At 42.3% G+C, this 20,026-nt stretch overlaps 1 protein-coding gene and 1 long non-coding RNA gene across 4 annotated transcripts in view; both read right to left on the bottom strand.

The window, feature by feature from the left end:
• TULP4 (TUB like protein 4) overlaps positions 1–20,026 on the bottom strand; it is a 290,551-nt gene that overhangs the window by 89,653 nt on the left and 180,872 nt on the right. For all 3 annotated transcript variants that reach the window (XM_033234932.1, XM_033234933.1, XM_033234934.1), the window contains exon 3: positions 15,634–15,762. In XM_033234932.1, the coding sequence (XP_033090823.1) occupies positions 15,634–15,762 (129 nt within the window). The remainder of the gene's footprint in view (positions 1–15,633; positions 15,763–20,026) is intronic.
• LOC117097230 lies at positions 6,074–7,417 on the bottom strand. Its single transcript, XR_004442863.1, has 2 exons — positions 6,525–7,417; positions 6,074–6,243 (listed from the first exon to the last, which is right to left on the bottom strand). It is a non-coding gene; the product is annotated as an uncharacterized LOC117097230 (long non-coding RNA).

A 20,026-nucleotide genomic window follows, 5' to 3' on the forward strand; every position in this document is an offset into this window, starting at 1 on the left:
ACATAGGAACGGGCAAAGATTTCATGATGAAGATACCAAAAGCAATCGCAACAAAAGCAAAAATTGACAAATAAGATCTAGTTGAACTAAAGAGCTTCAGAACAGCGAAAGAAACTATCAATAAAGTAAAAAGATAACCTACAGAATGGGAGAAAAATTTCACAAAGTATGCATCTGACAAAGGTCTAATATAAAGTATCTATAAGGATAAACAAATTTACAAGAAAACAACTCCATTAAAAAGTAGGCAAAAGGCCGGGTGCGGTGGCTCAAGCCTGTAATCCCAGCACTTTGGGAGGCCGAGACGGGCGGATCACGAGGTCAGGAGATCGAGACCATCCTGGCTAACACGGTGAAACCCCGTCTCTACTAAAAATACAAAAACTAGCCGGGCGACGTGGCGGGCGCCTGTAGTCCCAGCTACTCGGGAGGCTGAGGCAGGAGAATGGCGTAAACCTGGGAGGCGGAGCTTGCAGTGAGCTGAGATCTGGCCACTGCACTCCAGCCTGGGCGACAGAGCGAGACTCCGCCTCAAAAAAAAAAAAAAAAAAAAAAAAAAGTAGGCAAAAAATATGAACTGACAATTTTCAAAAGAAGACATACATGCAGTCAACAAGCATATTTAAAAAGGCTCAACATCACTGATTAGAGAAATGCAATCAAAACCACAATGAGATATCGTCTCACATCAGTTGGAATGGCTATGATTAAAAACTCAAAAAATAGGGAAAGGTGGTTCACGCCTGTAAATCCTAGCATTTTGGGAGGCCGAGGCAAGCAGATCATAAGGTTAAGAGATTGAGACCATCCTGGTCAACATGGTGAAGCCCCGTCTCTACTAAAAATACAAAAATTAGCTGGGTGTGGTGGCACGTGCCTGTAGTCCCAGCTACTTGGGAGGCTGAGGCAGGAGAGTCGCTTGAACCTGGGAGGCGGAGGTTACAGTGAGCTGAGACTGTGCCACTGCACTCTAGCCTAGCGACAGAGCAAGGCTCCATCTCGGAAAAAAAAAAAGTAATAATAAAATAAAATAAAAACTCAAAGAGTAACAGATGCTGGAGAGGATGCAGAGAAAAAGGAACACTTACACACTATTGGTTACGTTGTAAATTAGTTCAGCCATTGTGGAAAACAGTGTAGTGATTCCTCAAAGACCTAAAAACAGAACTACTATTAAATCCAGCAATCCCATTATGGGGTCTATACCCAAAGGACTATAAATCTGTCATAAAGACACATGCACATGTATGTTCACTGCAGCACTATTTATAACAGCAAAGACACTGAATCAACCTAAATGCCCATCAATGGTAGAGTGGATAAAGAAAATGTGGTACACATACACCATGGAATACTATGCAGCCATAAAAAAGAATGAAATTAGGCTAGGCGCGGTGGCTCATGCCTGTAATCCCAGCACTTTGGGAGGCCAAGGTAGGCAGATCACGAGGTCAGGAGATGAAGACCATCCTGGCCAACATGGTGAAACCCCGTCTCTACTAAAAATACAAAGATTAGCTGGGCATGGTGGCACATGCTTATAATCCCAGCTACTCAGGAGGCTGAGGCAAGAGAATCACTTGAACCCGGGAGGGAGATGGAGGTTATAGCGAGCCAAGATCGCGCCACTGCACTATAGCCTGGTGTCAGAGCAAGACTTTGCCTCAAAAAAAAAAAAAAAAAAAGAACGAGATCATGTCCTTTGCAGGAACACGGATGGAGCTGGAGGCCATTATGTTTAGCAAACTAACACAGGAACAGAAAATCAAATACAGCATGTTCTCACTTAACAATGACAAAAACACATGGACACATTGAGGGGAACAACACATACTGGGGCCTATCGGAGGGTGGAAGATGAAGGGTAGAAAAGAAGGAGAGGATCAGGAAAAATAACTAAAAGCTTAACACCTGGGTGACAAAACATGTGTACAACAAACCCCCATGACACAAGTTTACCTATGTAACAAATCTGCACATGTACCCCTGAACTACAAAGTTAAAACAAATTGCTAGACAGCTGGGTTGTTTCCAGCACTTAGTTATTATAAAATTACTATGAACATTCATGTGCAGGACTTTTATGACACATGATTTCATTTCATTGAGTAAATACCTAGGAGTGGAACTGTTGGGCCATATGGTAAATGTATGTTTAACTGTATAAGAAATTACTAAACTGTTTTCCAAAGTGGTTATGGCAGTGCCTGCAATCCTAGCTACTCAGAAGGCTAAGATAGGAGAATTGCTTGAACCTGGGAGGTGGAGGTTGCAGAGAGCCAAGATTGCGCCACTGCACTTCAGCCTGGGCGACAAAGTGAGACACTGTCTCAAAAAACCAAAGTGGTTATGTCATTATGTCATTTTACACTTGGATCTGCTGGGTTTTTTTTTTTTTTTTTGAGACGGAGTTTTGTTCTTCTTGTCCAGGCTAGTGTGCAATGGCACAATCTTGGCTCACCGCAACCTCCACCTCCTGGGTTCAAGCAATTCTCCTGCCTCAGTCTCCCAAGTAGCTGGGATTACAGGCGCCTGCTACCAAACCTGGCTAATTTTGTATTTTTAGTAGAGACAAGGTTTCTCCATGTTGGTCAGGCTGATCTCGAACTTCCGACCTCAGGTGATGCGCCCGCCTCAGCTTCCCAAAGTGCTGGGATTACAGGCATCAGCCACAACGGCAGCCTGTTGTCAGTCATTTTAATTTTAACTACTCTAGTAGGTGTATGCCATTGTCTTTCTAACTTGCATTTCCATAATGACTAATATGTTGGGCATCATTTCATGTGTTGATTGATCATCTACACATCTTTTGGGGTATATCTGTTCAAATCCCTTTCCATATACAGTTTGCCATTTTTTTTTTTTTTTTTGATACGGAGTCTCACTGTGTCGCCCAGGCTGGAGTGCAGTGGCGCGATCTCCGCTCACTGCAAGCTCTGCCTCCTGGGTTCCCGCCATTCTCCCGCCTCAGCCTCCGAGTAGCTGGGACTACAGGCGCCTGCCACCTCGCCCGGCTAGTTTTTTTTTTTGTATTTTTAGTAGAGACGGGGTTTCACCATGTTAGCCAGGAGGGTCTCAATCTCCTGACCTCGTGATCCACCCGCCTCGGCCTCCCAAAGTGCTGGGATTACAGGCTTGAGCCACCGCACCCGGCCCAGTTTGCCATTTGTATCCATGGATTCTGTATCCATGAATTCAACCAACTTTGAATAAAAAATAATTGGAAAAAATGACATTTGTATTGAACATGTACACTTTTTCCCCCTTGTCATTATCCCTAAATAATATAACAATTATTTATTTAGCATTTACATTGTATTAGGTATTACAAGCAATCTAGAGATGATTTAAAGTATACAAGATGGGCTGGGCGCAGTGGCTCACACCTGTAATCCCAGCACTTTGGGAGACCAAGGCAGGAGGATCACTTGAGGTCAGGAGTTTGAGACCAGCCTGATCAACGTGGTAAAACCCCGTCTCTACCCAAAATGCAAAAATTAGCCGGGCACAGTAATGTGCATCTGTAGTCCCAGCTACTCAAGAGGCTGAGTCAGGAGAATTGCTTGAATCTGGGAGGCAGAGCCAGTATCAAGCCATTGCTCTCCAACACACAGTGAGATGCCATCTCAAAATAAATAAATAAATAAATAAAGTATAAAAGATGATGTGCAAAGATTATATACAAACATTATACCGTTTTATACCATATACATGAGCATCTGTGAATTTTGGTATCTGTGGGAAGTCCTGGAACCAATCCCCCATGGATACCAAGGGATGATTACATGAATGCAGGCAAATATATTTAAAATATATATAGTAAATATCAGTTTTCACCTTCTGTCATAAAATTTCTCTACAAATTCTAGATATAATCCTTTATCAGATATGTGTATTTCAAATATTTTCTCCCAGTTTTTGGTTTGCCTTTTCATTTTTTTATTTTGAGACGGAGTCTCGCTCTGTCGCCCAGGCTGGAGCGCAGTGGCGCAATCTCGGCTCACTGCAAGCTCCGCCTCCCGGGTTCACGCCATTCTCCTGCCTCAGCCTCCGGTGGAGCTGGGACTACAGGCGCCCGCCACCTCGCCCTGCTAGTTTTTTCTATATTTTAGTAGAGACGGGGTTTCACCGTGTTAGCCAGGATGGTCTCGATCTCCTGACCTCATGATCCGCCCGTCTCGGCCTCCCAAAGTGCTGGGATTACAGGCTTGAGCCACCGCGCCCAGCCTGCCTTTTCATTTTTAAATGGTATCTTCCAAAGAGAAGAAGTTTAAATTTAAAAGAATTAATTTATAACTGGCCCATAATAAATGTATATATGTATAATAAATGTATATATTTATACATAGTATAATGCATGAATACACAGTATAATGATCAAATCAGAGTTAATACCCTATCTCTTTAAACATTTATCATTTCGGCTGGGACCAGTGGCTCACGCCTGCAATCCCAGCACTTTGGGAGGCTGAGGCAGGCGGATCACGAGGTCAGGAGATGGAGACCATCCTGGCTAACATGGTGAAACCCCGTCTCTACCAAAAATACAAAAAATAAATAAATAAATAAATTAGCTGGGCATGGTGGCGGGCGCCTGTAGTCCCAGATACTTGGGAGGCTGAGGCAGGAGAATGGTGTGAACCCGGGAGGCAGAGCTTGCAGTGAGCCCGAGATCAAGTCACTGCACTCCAGCCTGGGTGACAGAGCGAGACTGCCTCAAAAACAAAAACAAAAACAAAAAACATTTATCATTTCTTTGTGGTAACAATACTCAGAATTTTCTCTTCTAGCAATCTTGAAATATGCTCTGTTATTTGCTATACTTACTCTACTGTGTAACAGAACACCAAAACTTATTTTTCCTAATTGTGACTTCGTGTCATTACATTTTGATTAAGTCCAATATCAAGTTTTTTCTTTTATGGATCATGCTTTCTGCATCCAATTCAAGAAATCTTTCTTTAGCCTCAGGCTGCAAAGACTTCTAGAAGTTCAGCTTTTACACTTATGTTGTAGGAGTTATTGAGAAATTATTTTAGGCAGAGAGGAAAAGGGGTCCTGGTAAGTTGTTCTTTTTTTCTAAACATTTTTGTGGAGAACGGGGTCTTGCTATATTGCCCAGGCAGGTCTCCAACTCCTGGGCTCAAGCTGTCCTCCCGCCTCTGCCTCCCTGAGATCTGGGATTACAGGTGTGAGCCTGTAAATTTCTTAAAGCCAGGCTGGCAATCTTTGATATGCAAATGCAGTCCATTAGAAACTGGGTCTACCCAACATGGCAATTCCTGAGGCCTTCTTGCCCTTGTCCCAGGTGTTCCTGGCAACATGGCTGTCCTCATGTATCCCCAGTAGAACATCCTTGGCACCCTGCATTTGCATATTAAAAGGCTAGGGTGGGAGGGCCAGCGTTTTCCGGGGGCTACTTGAATGACATGCCTGGTCAAATCAATCCCCTGAGCCCTACGCAAATCAGACACCTCCTCTAGCCTCTGCATATAGACCTGGCTGGTATCTAGTGCACTCTTTCGGCTTTGAAGTCTCCTTTCCCTCTATCTCTGTATGGGGGAGTCTCTTCCTTCTTGCCTATTAAACTCTCCACTCCTTAAAACCACTCCACATGTGTCCGGGTCGTTTTATCTAAATTGGCTTGAGGACTAAGAACCCTGGTGTTCCTCCACTCACTGGAGCCGTATCACTTATGTCTATGATTCATCTGGAGTTAATTTTTACGCAGGGTGTGAGGTGAGAATCAAGGTTTTCTTTTTAAAAAACACAGATATTCAGCTGTTTAAGCACCATTTGTTGAAAAGATTTTCTTTCCCCCATTGAACTACCTATGCATTGTATAATTACGTTTGGTTACCTTGTAATCTCTATTTATAGCTATGCCCAACTTTTCATTCATAAAATTATTTCTGTGTTCTCTTTTCTTCTTTTGATCAGTTTTGCAAGCAATTTGTCTATTTTGTTGATTTGTTTCCAAAGAACAAATTTTTGGATTTGTTGATCTCTACCTTATCCTTTTTTCTCTATTGTACTAGTTTTCACTTTCATTTTTATTATTTCTTACTTTTTCTTTCATTGGATTTACTCTCCTGTTCAATTAATAATGTTTTAAGATAAATACCTATCTGACCAATGATCACAGTTTTATTGCTAATATAAGTAATTAAGGATATACATTTATCTCACAGCACCACTTTAAGCATATCTCACAAATGGTGGTATATAATTAAGGAAAAAACTCTCAAGCCTGTAATCCCAGCACTTTGGGAGGCCGAGACGGGCGGATCACGAGGTCAGGAGATCGAGACCATCCTGGCTAATACGGTGAAACCCCGTCTCTACTAAAAATACAAAAACTAGCCGGGCGAGGTGGCGGGCGCCTGTAGTCCCAGCTACTCGGGAGGCTGAGGCAGGAGAATGGCGGAAACCCGGGAGGCGGAGCTTGCAGTGAGCTGAGATCCGGCCACTGCACTCCAGTCCGGGCGACAGAGCGAGACTCCGCCTCAAAAAAAAAAAAAAACTCTTGATTTTTTTTTTTTACCTTGCCCAAATTCCTATCTCAGAGGTCTTGGGAGTCATGCCCTACAAATCATAAATTGCCATCAGATAGGCTGGGTTTCATGTAACCCTATATATCACGATTTACTTTGCAGCCTGACTCTGGCATAACATTACAAGACAAAGAAGAAAATCAAAATATTTTACCCCAAAACATGCTTCTTTGCCATATTTTGAAATGGCCCTGCAAAGCTGTTTTTTGTGGGGAAAAGTTTGCATCGGTAAAGAATCTCTATTAATGTGGCTAGATCTTTTTCTTCCAGACCCCTCCCAATCCTAAAGAGACTACCTAAAATCTGAATAGGAAACATTTGTCATCCTACTGTCTCTAACGACATCCACAAAGACTTCAAAAGAACTTTGGGCTGCACAATCTTTATTTTAACCTGAGCATTACCTTCCTATCAATCCCAGGTCTTCAGACAAACTCAACCAATTGTCAACCAGAAAATACTTAAATTCACCAAAGCCTGGAACCTCCCGGACCCCCTTTGAGTTGTTCCGCCTTTCTGGACCAAAGCAATGTATTTCTTAAATGTATTTGATTGATGTCTCACGCCTCTCCAAAGTGTATAAAATCAAACTGTGGCCCGACCACCTTGGGCACATGTTCTCAGGACTTCCTGAGGACTGTGTCACGGGCCATGGTCACTCATAATTGGCTCAGAATAAATCTCTTCAAATATTTTACAGAGTTTGAATCTTTTTGTCGGCATAATGTTTTCATTATAATTTATATCTAGGATTTTATAAATGTCTATTAAATATAATCTTTAAATCATGAGCTATTTAACAATACATTTAAAAATGTCTAAACAGGCCGGGCATGGTGGCTCATGCCTGTAGTCCCAGCACTTTGGGAGGCTGTGGCAGGTGGATCACCTGAGGTCAGGAGTTCGAGGACGGCCCGGCCAACATGGTGAAACCCCGTCTCTACTAAAAATACCAAAAATTAAGCCAGGTGTAGTGGCGGGCTCCTGTAATCCCAGCTACTCACGAGACTGAGACAGGAGAATCACTTGAACCCGGGAGGCAGGGGTTGCAGTGAGCGCCATTGCACTCCAGCCTGGGCAACGAGAGTGAAACTCGGTCACAAGACAAAAAACAAAAACAGACAGAGATCTGTTATCTTTTCATTATTAACTTCTAACCCAGTTGCACTGTGTTCAGAGATCATGGTCTATAATCATAAAACGTGATACTGGAAATCTGTTTTTTATTGATGTCCTAGAACAGGACTAGCAAGCTATGGCCTGTGAGCCAAATCTGACCTGTCACCTACTTTTGTATGGCCCACAAACTGAGAATGGTTTTACATGGTTCAGAAGAAAAAATCAAAAGAAGAATGATATTTTGTTATTTGAAATTACATAAAATTCAAATTTCAGTGTTCATAAATTAAATTTTAAATTTTGTCAATAAAAATCTTTTGAAATCTGATTTTCCTCTTGTTATATAATACCTATATAATATCCTCAATTTTGGCTTCTGGTCCACAAAACCTAAAATATTTACTATCTGACCCGTCACAGAAAAGGTTTGCAGAATCCTGTCCTAGAACAACAATTTTTATAACCCTTACGTGTTTGAGAAAAATGTTATGTTCTCTAATTGGTGAATTAAGAACCCATAAATGTCCCTTAGGTCAAACTTGTTAATTGTGTTGCTCAGATCGTCTGCATCTTTGCTGACTGTCGTTAAAATGTCTGAGTATGTCAATGGATTTATCAATTTTTCCTTTCAGTTCTATTAGTTTCCTTCATTTATTGTGATGCTATTAATAAGTGTATACATATTAAAAACATATTCTTGGTAAACTACAGCTTACCAAATAATGCTTTCTGTCTTCAAATCTATTTTATCTGATACTAACATACAGTTACATCAGCTTTATTTTTTTTCTTGGTATTTGCAAGATATATCTTTCTCATCCTTTAAATTTGTTTACATCCTTAAGTCTGAGGTGTGGCTCTAAACAGTATATACTGTTACCTAGATTTTTACAAATATAATCTGCTAAGCTTTATCTTTTAATTGGTAAATTTAATCTATTTACATTTATTCTAATTAGTGTTATGTCTGTTCCTATTTTCTACCACCTTGGTTTTTCAGTTTGTCCTACATTGTGCTTCTTTTTAATCTTTTCTAACAAAACAAATGCTATCAATAATCTTCACTGTTGCTTATAGTTACAAACATTTAGCTTTTAAAAATGGATATATGACATTTCAGGTAATGAGAAAATAAGTGAACAAACACCAAAAAAACATGAACTTCTGGCTGTTTTTTAAGCAGGGTTTATGGGTTTATGTTGTGTGTGTCAGGCCTCTGAGCCCAAGCCAAGCCATCGCATCCCCTGTGACTTGCACGTATACACCCAGATGGCCTGAAGTAACTGAATAATCGCAAAATAAGTGAAAATGCCCTGCCCCTGCCTTAACTGATGACATTCCACCACAAAAGAAGTGCAAATGGCTCGTCTTTGCCTTAAGTGATGACATTACCTTGTGAAAGTCCTTTTCCTGGCTCATCCTGGCTCAAAAAGCTCCCCCACTGAGCACCCTGTGGCCCCCCACTCCTGCCCACCAGAGAAAACCCCCCTTTGACTGTAATTTTCCTTTACCTACCCAAATCCTATAAAACGGCCCCACCCTTATCTCCCTTTGCTGACTCTCTCTTCGGACTCAGCCCGCCTGCACCCTGGTGATTAAAAAACTTTATTGCTCACACAAAGCCTGTTTGGTGGTCTCTTCACAGGGATGTGCATGACAGTGTGATCAGCAATGTCTGTATCATGACAATGGCATGGTTTATGAGATAGCTCTTGAATAGCTGGTCTCAGATTACTGAAAAAAGTTGTTTCCTTAGATAAACTCAGAACCTTGGCTTCACTGACTTTATGTTCCAACCAATTATACTGTCTGGTTTTTCTCATTAACATAAAACAATGTTTTTCAGAAACAATGCGTTGCATTCTGGAATAAAATTTAAAAGTTCTTTCATTTTGCAAAGATAATGCTATTTACTTATATGCATTTTAACTATGTATCTTAAAAAAGATTTGTACTAAAAGAAAAAACTATTTTGGGAAATCTCCTTAATCAACAGCCAAAACGCATAGCCAGTAAAAAGAAGCTTCTTAGACATACCAGCAATTTGACATCACACAAAAAAACTGGTAATAGAGGACGATCACATGGACTAACTGGGTTTCTATTTATTTGTCTAGAGACCTGGTCTTGCTTTGTTACCAGGCTGGAGCGCAGTGGCACAATCATAGTTCATTGCAGCCTCAAATGGCTGGGCTCAAGCCATCCTCCTGCTGCCGCCTTCCAAGTAGCTGGGACTACAGGGTGGTGCTACAATACCAAGCTAATTTTAAAACTATTTTTGTCGAGATGAGGTCTTGCTATATTGTCCAGGCTGATCTTGAACTCTGGTCACAAGAGATCCTCCTGACTCAGTCTCCCAACTAGCCACTTGGCCAAATTTGGGTTTATTAAGTCAACATAAAGTGACAAGAATATATCACGACTGGAAAAACAAAACCAGAGGAAACCAAGTATCAAATTACTTAAAAAAAAAAAAAAAAAGAAAAAAGAGAAGAAAAAAAGTGGTGGCTCATAGCTGTAATCCCAGCACTTTGGGAGGCCAAGGCGGGTGGATCACCTGAGCCCACGAGTTCAAGAACAGCTTGGGCAACATGGTGAAACCCTGTCTCTATTTTAGTAGAGACAGGGTTTAGTACCTCTCTTTTAGGTACAAAAAATTAGCCGGGTGTGGTGGTGCATGCCTGTAATCCCAGCTACTCAGGAGACTGAGGCACAACAATTGCTTGAACCCGGGAGACGGAGGTTGCAGCGAGCTGAGATCACGCCACTGCACTCCAGCCTGGGTGACAGACAGACCCTGTCTCCAAAACAAAACAAAACAAAAAGGCAGAAACTCCAGTTCTTGTGGTTGTTTTTCAACTGCAGAAGGTTGCAATGCTCTTGCTTTACTAAAGAGAGTTCTCAGGCATGGATTAATTGAAGCTGAGCAGCAGGCTGACCATGCCATTGACCCAGGCAGCTTTTCATCAGACTGTCTCAAGAGTGTGTGTGCCTGGTACAGCTGCCCCTGGTGACTAATACTGTAAAATAATGCGTGTACTGTTCCAAACTCATTTTTGAAATAAAGGACTCTTAATAATTTCCTGAAAAAGAAACTGTTAAAGCATCTCTTAGCTTTTGCCAAATGTATGATTTCTTTGTGACAATGAAAGTCATGCTATATAATGAAGATAATCTGTCATTTCTTCTAAAAATTAGTCTTTTTCTCTGAGCTGGTTTCAAGGACACTCCTCTTCAAAGTCACAGAACTTTTCCAGGTGCACAAAGCCACCACTACCTTGACCAGTGATCCAACGTCACCAGTGTGTGGCGTCCTTTTAGTTGGATAAGATCTGACTCCAAGATGATTAAAGGCAGCCAAGCCTCCCCCAAAATGCCAGTGTTTAATGATGACGGTTGTTCAATGGGTTCTAAGATTTGAAAAATCTGAGTTCCAAATGGCAAAAGTAAACAAAACTCTAAATGAGATCACAACATACAGTAATTACTTTAGTCGAACCTGGTAGGCAGGCATTTGTGAGATTCTGGGTGCTTCCAGACATTCTGTGGCCCAGGGAAGCTCATTTGCCTCCAGAGCTGAACTCATTCTCCCTTTCTTGTTTCTAATATCTGCTCCAAACTCTCAAGGAAAGAAACACAAGGGAAGGGTGGTGGTGACCGCACAGCTGCTATGGAGATGACAGAGGGCCCCTGCTCACAGAGGCTCCTGCTAGGAGAATCCATGTGCTGGCGGCACTGCTTGGCTGGTGGGGTGGGCCTTTTAATGGTAATGAAGCCTGAGCTCCTTGTGGTATACAGTCATGTCGATTAACAATGGGGATACATTCTAAGAAGTATGTCATTAGGCAAGTCCCTTGTGTGATCACCACAGGGTGCACTTACTCAAACCTGGATGGTAGAGCCTGCTCCACACCTAGGCTGTGTGGGACAGCCTGTTGCTCCTAGGCTCCAAACCTGTACACATGTGACTGTACTGAACACTGTAGGCAACTGTAATACCATGGCAAGTATTCATGTGCCTAAAGCTATCTAAACATAGACAACATACAGTAAGAATATAGTATAAAAGACAAAAAATGGTTCACCTATAAAGGGCACTTACCATGAATGGAGCTTGCAGGACTGGAAGTTGCTCTGGGTGAGCCAGAGAGTGAGTGGAAAGTGACTGAAGACCTAGGACATTACCTTGTATGCTACTGCAGACTTTATCAACTCTGGATACTTAGGCTGCACTCATTTTATATAAAATTCCTTCCTCAATAATAAATTAACCTTAGCTTATTGTAACTGTTTTACTTTTTAAACTTTTCAATTTTTCAAAAAGTTTGATACTTTTTTGATCCTTTTGTAATAACACTTAAAACACAAACATATAGCGATACCAAAATATTTTTTCTTTATATCCTTATTCTGTAAGCTTTTTCTATGAGTATTTTTTTTCTTTTTAAATGTTTTTGTTAAAAACTAAGACACAAATACATTAGCCTAGGCCTACACTGGATCAGGACGATTCCACCTCCACGGGGGTGTGATGGTTAATATTGTCAAACTTGACTGGACTGAATAATGCAAAGTATTGTTCCTGGCTGTGTTTGAGAGGATGTTCCCAAAGGATATTAACAACATTTGAGTCAGTGAACTAGGAGAGGCAGACCCACCCTCAATCTGTTGTACACCATCTAATCAGCTGCCAGCACAGCTAGAATAAAGCAGGCAGGAGAAGATGGAAGAATGACTTGCAGAGTCTTCCAGCCTTCATCTCTCTCCAATGCTGATGCCTCCTGCCCTTGAACATCAGACTCCAAGTTACTCAGCTTTTGGACTCTTGGGCTTACGCCAGTGGTTTGCCAGGGGCTTTTGGGCCTTCGGCCACAGACTGAAGGCTGCACTATCAACTTCCCTACTTTTGAGATTTTGGGACTCAGACTGATCCACCACTGGCTTTCTTGCCCCTCAACCTGCAGACGGCCTATCGTGGGACTTCACCTCATGACTGTGTGAGTCAATTCTCCCTAATAAACTCCCTTTCATATAGACATCTATCCTATTAGTTCCACCCCTCTAGAGAACCCTAACACAAGGGCAATAACATATCCATGGAGCTGTCATCTCCTATGATAACAATGCCTTCTTCAGTAATACCTCCTGAAGGGCCTGCCTGAGACTGCTAACTTTTTTTTTTTTTCAAATAAGTAGAAGCAGCCGGGCACGGTGGCTCACGCCTGTAATCCCAGCACTTTGGGAGGCTGAGGCGGGTGGATCACAAGGTCAGGAGATCGAGACCATCCTGGCTAACATGGTGAAACCCTGTCTCTGCTAAAAAAAATACAAAAAAAATTAGCCAGAAGTGGTGGCGGGCACCTGTAGTCCCAGCTACTTGGGAGGCTGAGGCAGGAGAATGGTGTGACCCGGGAGGCAGAGCTTGCAGTGAGCTGAGATGGTGCCCCTGCACTCCAGCATGGGTGACAGAGCAAGACTCCATCTCAAAAAAAAAAAAAAAAAAAGTAGAAGCACACTCTAAAATAATAAAAAGTACAGTAAATACCAGTAACATAGTCATTTGCTAGTATCAAGCATTATAGACTATACTAATGGCATGTGCTATACTTTCATACAACTGGCATCACAGTAGGTTTGTTCACACCAGTAATGCCACAAACACATGAGGAATGTGTTGTGCTGTAATGTCACTAGGTGACAAATTTTTCAGCTCCATTATAACCTTATGAGATCACCATTGTATATGCAGTCTATGTTAACCGAAACGTCATTATGCAGCATGTAACCACACTACGAATACACGCATTTCTGACAAAAGAGAAAATCCTTTCTTGTTTGGGAGCATGATAATGTGGTGAGGCATTACAGACTCAAACAAACTAGGGTTTGAATTCTGGCTTACCACCCATGAATTTCCTTGGACAAGTTACTGAACTCCCGACCTGGATTCTTCTCTTCTATTAACTGAGAATAACGGTATTTTCAGAACAGGGTTCCTGGAGACTGAAAGATATAACGCATAAAAAAGCCAAGCACTCATCTGGCGTTTATCCTTGCTCCCTCATTTGGCATTTATCCTTGATCCCCTTCCATTTCTTCCTCTGAGCAGTGATTTCAAGTCCTCTGGTCACCCTAAATTTGAGGACATGTCTCACCTCATCACTGGGCCTTTCTAGGGAAAAGAATCCCATGCTTTGGTTAATGGAAGAATGACAGCATTTTAGAACCTTTACAGGCCAACTCAGAGAGGCATCCATGTCACGGAAAACCATGAAAAGCTGCTACCTCAAGGCCTGAAACTCATTTTGGTGATGACCTATGGCTACTGCTTCAGGGCAGGGCAGTTCTGTGCTAGATAAGGTGGTACTGTGATAAGATGCAGGCAGTGCCATGGGCACTTTTCATACACAGTCTTATGTAATCCTCCGTGATCCCGAGGCAGGCACATTATAGCCCCTACATTACAAATAAGAAAACTGAGACACAGGGAAGTATCTCCCACACAAGTCATGGGGTGAGATTCATGGCTGACATTGTCTGATTCCAGAGCTCGTACTCTTGATCACATGTCCACCCACATGATGATGTCCACATCTGTGGCTCTCCTTCAAGAAGGCCAGTTAATGGTCACAGGGCACGCTCTGCCTCTTCCTTTTCTCACTGTAAGGAGGCCTGAAGGAAACTGGTAAGGTCTTATCAGTCAGTCAATATTATTACATTGACTCTACCAAATCAACTCAGAAAAAAAGAATGCTGTTTTCACACAGGGTCTTCTGTGAGCCTGCTAACAGCCGCTGACAATAGTATCTTCATTCATTGTAATTTAAGTCACTAGACTGATCTGCAGCTTGGGAAGCTCACAGCTTATTTAAGCAACAGGTGGGAGAGGGAAGGGTGAGAATCCAAGTACCTTAGAAGTGTATAGAAAGGCAGCCACAGGGAAATCATTCTGAGAGTTAAAACAGTCCAAGAAACCTTTCATTAATTATTAATTGACACCCCCTGAGGACTCAGGTTCCTAAGTCACAGTTTTGTACAATCCCCAGGATGGGAGCTGCCTGCTCAAACTTGTGTCCTTAAACCCATACAAAAAGTGCACCATGAAGCTGTCCCATAAACCAGAACAATCTATGGGAGAACTAGAAACAGTGCAGCTCAGATGTCCTGGGTACAACTGTTTCCTGAGAGCAGAGGCAAACTGTATCCAAAAGGAAGAGCTGGAAGATGACAACAGGTGGCCGTGCTGATTGAAACCTGCGGAAGAGATTGTAGCCCCCTTCCCTTGTTGAGCAGGTTGTAAGAAGTCACGTGAAGCTCTCCATGAGACCGATGAGATGACAACACAGGGAAGATACCTTTCAAAGAGGGCAAAACAGTGATATGCCAGAGGCCCCAAATTTAACACGGAATCGTAACACTGAAGGGTAAAAAATGATTTCAAGTTTAAAAGTTGGAGAGTTCTCACAACAGCAGCACGGTTGAAAAGGAGGCATGATCCTGCACTCTCTTTTTATCAGTGACATATGCAAGAGAAATGAAAAGCAGGATTCTTTTTTTTTTTTTTTTGAGATGGAGTCTCACGCTATCACCCAGGCTAGAGTGCAGTGGCGTAATCATGGCTCACTGCAAGCTCAGCCTCCTGAATAACTGGGACTACAGGCACCTGCCACCATGCCCAGCTAATTTTTTATATTTTTAGTAGAGATGGGGTTTCACCGTATTAGCCAGGACAGTCTCGATCTCCTGACCTCGTGATCCATCTGCCTCGGCCTTCCGAAATGCTGGGATCACGGCGTGAGCCACTGCACCCAGCCACAGGATTCTAATTTGATTGATTTCTCTTCTCCCTAGCTCTGGAGCACGGGCTGCTGTGTGGTGCTAACGTGCTTGCTCTGGAATGCCTGTCTGGGCATTCTCTACCCCGCAGCCTTTCACTGGCAGAGCTGCGCCTGCCACTCACCTGCGCCCCGCGGTCGTTGACCAGCTCCACAGACCACCTGCCCTCGTACTGAATCCACACGAATATGCCTCCGTCCGCATCACACGTGGCCAGTTTCTGGTAGGGCTCATTCCACCTCACCAGCACAACCTAGAAAACCACCAAGAAGACATTTACAACAGGAAATAAATCTGTGGGCCAGGATTATTTCTGTGATGTGATCAAACTTGAAGAACTAATTAGAATGCAGTCAGTAAAGGGAGAAGACTGGGGGCGAATGCGGGGATCAGGGGAGGGAACAGCCAGAGTTCACACGAGAGTCCACAGGGAACCAGCCTCACTGACACGGCTTCCTAACAATGAGAGACAGCGTGAACATGCCCACTACTACAAAAACAAAGAGGGGACCCGGGGCCCATCTGCTCCCAGCACCTGCCTCTCACAGATGATCCTTCATCTGCTGGTCCTGTGCTGTAGGGAAACTATTTTAACATTTACTATGGATTTGAATCAGGGTATTATTTATTTAGTATGGAAAGAGGAAAGGGTGAGTACTGTTTAGGTTCATTTTCCTCCTGAAGCAAAATTTTCAGTGTCTTTTTTGGTCTACCTTATTTCTAAATAGTTTAGCATTTGAATGTGGTTAATTTGGGAAAAAAATACATATTTGAAAAATCTTAAGTTGTTTCGGATTCATCACCAGAGGAAATAGGAATAAATTATAAGTTTCAAACTTTCTGAGTATAAGAACTTTGTTTTATAATTTGAAAAATTCTGATCACTTATCTAAAAAGGTAGCAACTCTGCTAGGTGGCTTTTGAGAATAGATGAGTGCCGGAGGAGTCTGAGGGCGGCCTCACAGAGCCCAGTAAAAGTAGCAAGGGACTGAGGGTTACGGAATGGTTCCCGGACACCATGAGCCACAAAAGCAACAAGGCAGGGCTCACCCTGGAGAATGTTCCCTGAGGCTGTTCCTGACTGGCCCATCCTGGTAATCACGAATTAATTCTGAGACATTGAGCACACATTTTTTACATTCATGCTATGTGACTAATACTGAGTTGGTGGCTATGAAACACACCTGCTGTTCTCAGGTAAGTTCCAGCTGGGAAGTCAGAACCTCCAGACACGCAGCTAGATACTGACATACATCAATAAAATGACAGCTATTATTAACCAGCAAGAGTACTCTTGCTACGAATAAAAAAATATTTGAACCCTTGTCTACTCCCAGCATTTTTTGCCTAATAGCTAATCATAATAGTTGTGAACATGTGGCACTGGTGTTAATGGTTTCCAAATTCTAATTTATATCTGAAAATAAAAAGGACTGATGGTTAAAGACTTCCACAGTGCCCAGGCCCCTCCTCACACCCTCTGTCCAAAGTACAATTTCTGCTTTCAGACTAACACATAAACCCGGGACTTCTCAAAGCAATGCCATGGACACACCTGATTTTAGGTCTTTAAACTTGTGTCTAGGGCACCAGAGGGCTAGGAGGAACCCCCAAGAACCACCTGATTTAGTCTGCCTTGAGCAGCCTTGGTTGGCCACACTTGGTGTTATCTGCACTTGTTGTAAAATGTATAATAAAATCAATATTTTCAAGAGGAAATTATTACCTACTTAAAGTGTGAAGAATATCATAGCTCTTTTTTAAAACTGCAAAAATCAGAGGCAGCTGTGAGGCTGAGATCTTTTGAGACCTGGTGATAACCAGGAAACTGAATCCAGGTGATAGCTCACCTTGCATGGATGTGGACACCAAGAACTCCCAGGTGGCCCCATCTAGCTGTATCCTCTCTGTTGAGACCCTCTTCCTTGCTCTAGTCATAGCTCTGCGGATGCAGTGCTTACGTAACTATCAGCTTGTGAACACCACCCCCCACCACAGGTCTGTGCTGCTTGAGGAAAAGGACAGCATGTTCACCTTTGAATACTGACATAGTAATTCTGAATATATTGTACAAACAATAATATATTATTAGAGGTTGTAATCCTTGTTAACTTATATCTTTGAACTATACAGAAGGTATTGAAAACGATTTCAAGTAGTTTACTTTCCTTTTTTTTTTTTCCCAATGTTGCCCAGGTGGCCTCGACCGCACAGCCTCGGCTCCTTGTGGGCCAGGACAACCGGCCGCAGCCACCGCAGCTCCCTCAAGTAGTTTACTTTCAATTCCCAAAGGCATTTGAACAACAGCATACACTGCCTGCCTGCCTGCCTATGATAAACCAGACAGTGTTAGGTGCTAAGGACAGCGATTAGGACATCTTGTGTCCCTGGAGTTGTTTCCTAAACAGACATTAATGTAGTCCTCTGTACACAGACACAGGAGGGGGCTCAACTCACCTGAGGAGCAGGGCAACAAACCCAGATTCATTTTTTTTAGCTTAGTTTAAAAAATCCTGTATTAGAATTACTGATTTTTCTAAGTTAGACCGACATCAACAAAAGTCCTTAAATGACACTGAACATGTCATAAAATTTAGGATTTCCAAATGGTAAATAAAAGCCAACTTCACAAACGTCTTTCAGATCTGCCAATGACTTGACTCAAGCACTAGAATCCACAAATGTGCATGTGGCTACAATTTGGTCCCTAACACATTTGTTATTTAAGCCCATAGTCATTCATGTACTTCAGAATGGCCACTGTGGAATGGAACATGACAAATTGAGAACACAATATTCATGACTGATCAGTTTTTAAATTATTACCTTATTTAAATGTAATACCAATGAATACTCATCCACTATAATCCTCTCTGTAAAATAATACTTGATGACAAGATGTCATACTCCAGAGGAGAGGGGCTAGACACATTATCTACCTTGTTGCCTTTAACATCCATCAAAAACAAACCTCTTCATGAAAAAGCCTGCACGGTCATAGCATGACACAAACACAAAAGAGTGGAGGCAAAAAATATTTTCAAATGTTTTCTAATGTGAAATTAAAGTTGTTTTGGTCTTTATGACAACACAGTTGCCATTGTTGGATAAATGAAATGTTCACAGACTCAATTTCATCTTTTAGAAATTCTTAATCAGTTGAGATGCAGCAGTATATGGAAACGTGGTCCCAGTTACACACTTTGCTAAGAGTTCCAACAGTATAAACGAATAGGTGAGTAACGCCCTTAGAGACAGAAATCTTTCCAGTGATTTTTGGTTTAAAAATAAAGCCAAATTGCTAATGCTGTTATTCTCATTTCCTCCCCTGTCTACAATTTACAGCTGCAGCCTTATCTCCCAGTAGCTTACTTCCTGTTCTCTAAATCCTTCCAGCCTATTTGGCAATGTTAGGACATACCAGAATGTTGAGGAATTGCCAACTGGGGGCCAGCTGGGTTCTCAGTTGCCCGAATTTTGTGCTATGGGGCTATGGATCTGCCCAGTTATCCAGAGATAGAGCTTTCCTTCCCTTCTCAAGGAAAATGTGACTGTCGTTGACTCTCAGCACCAAAGAACTTCTGTCTTGGGGTATTAGCTAAAGGGTGTGTTCTCTGACTAAAAAGTCAGAGGAAAAGGTTAGTTTTGACCTAGGCCTTTGATGGTTCAAAAAATACCAACCTATTACCCTCTCTAATATAAGACATGTTCTCTCATTTTAGAGTGTTACTGTTGTCAGTAAAGCTATTAAAGGTAGGAAAATCTACACACACAAAAAAAGGGCAGAATTGCCGAAAGTCTGTATTTGGGCCATAATCTAAGGCCTTAAGTCAGTCACATCACTTCCTACACCTAGAACTACTTTTAGGGAAAGCAAAATAAGCATCACTTTGCCATCCCAAGGATGTTCGTCTTCTGAGTCAGAAGCCCTCCAAATGGTGTTGACAGACAGATTTACACAAGAAGTCATCTCAGGGAACAACCAGTGTCATCACTGTTTAAAAGGATTTCTCTCAACCTAAAACAAATGTAATTTGAATGAACACTAAATACACACAGCTCAAGTAAGAAATCCCTGTGATTATCAACCACTCTGTTCTTCTTCTGCAATTTATTAAGTGAACCAGCAACAACTACAATTGTGCAAGAAAAACAAAGTGATTGCCAAGCTAATTGTAGACACATTTGGTCATTTTAACGAACCAAAAGCACCCTGAAGAAAAGGCTGGAAGAAATTCAACTAGAACAATGGTTCTGCAGACTGCTGCCCCTAGAGATGTCACTGGGAGGTCAGGGTTGAGGAAGGCGGGCTCTGGAGTCTGGCTGCCTGACTCTGACTCTGGGCCTCCTCACTCACCCACCAGTTGCACAGCTGTGGCCACCGGAACCCTCTTGCTACCCCTTTCTTTCCTCGTCTGCTTGACACACGCCACAGTAGCACACCCCTCACTAAGTTGTGAGAAGTATCACAAGAAAGGACCTCAGACTGGGGCCAGGCACACCGCAAACATTCAGCA

The sequence above is a fragment of the Trachypithecus francoisi genome, unplaced genomic scaffold, assembly GCF_009764315.1.
Source record: "Trachypithecus francoisi isolate TF-2019V2 unplaced genomic scaffold, Tfra_2.0 Lachesis_group15, whole genome shotgun sequence".
NCBI lineage: Eukaryota > Metazoa > Chordata > Mammalia > Primates > Cercopithecidae > Trachypithecus > Trachypithecus francoisi.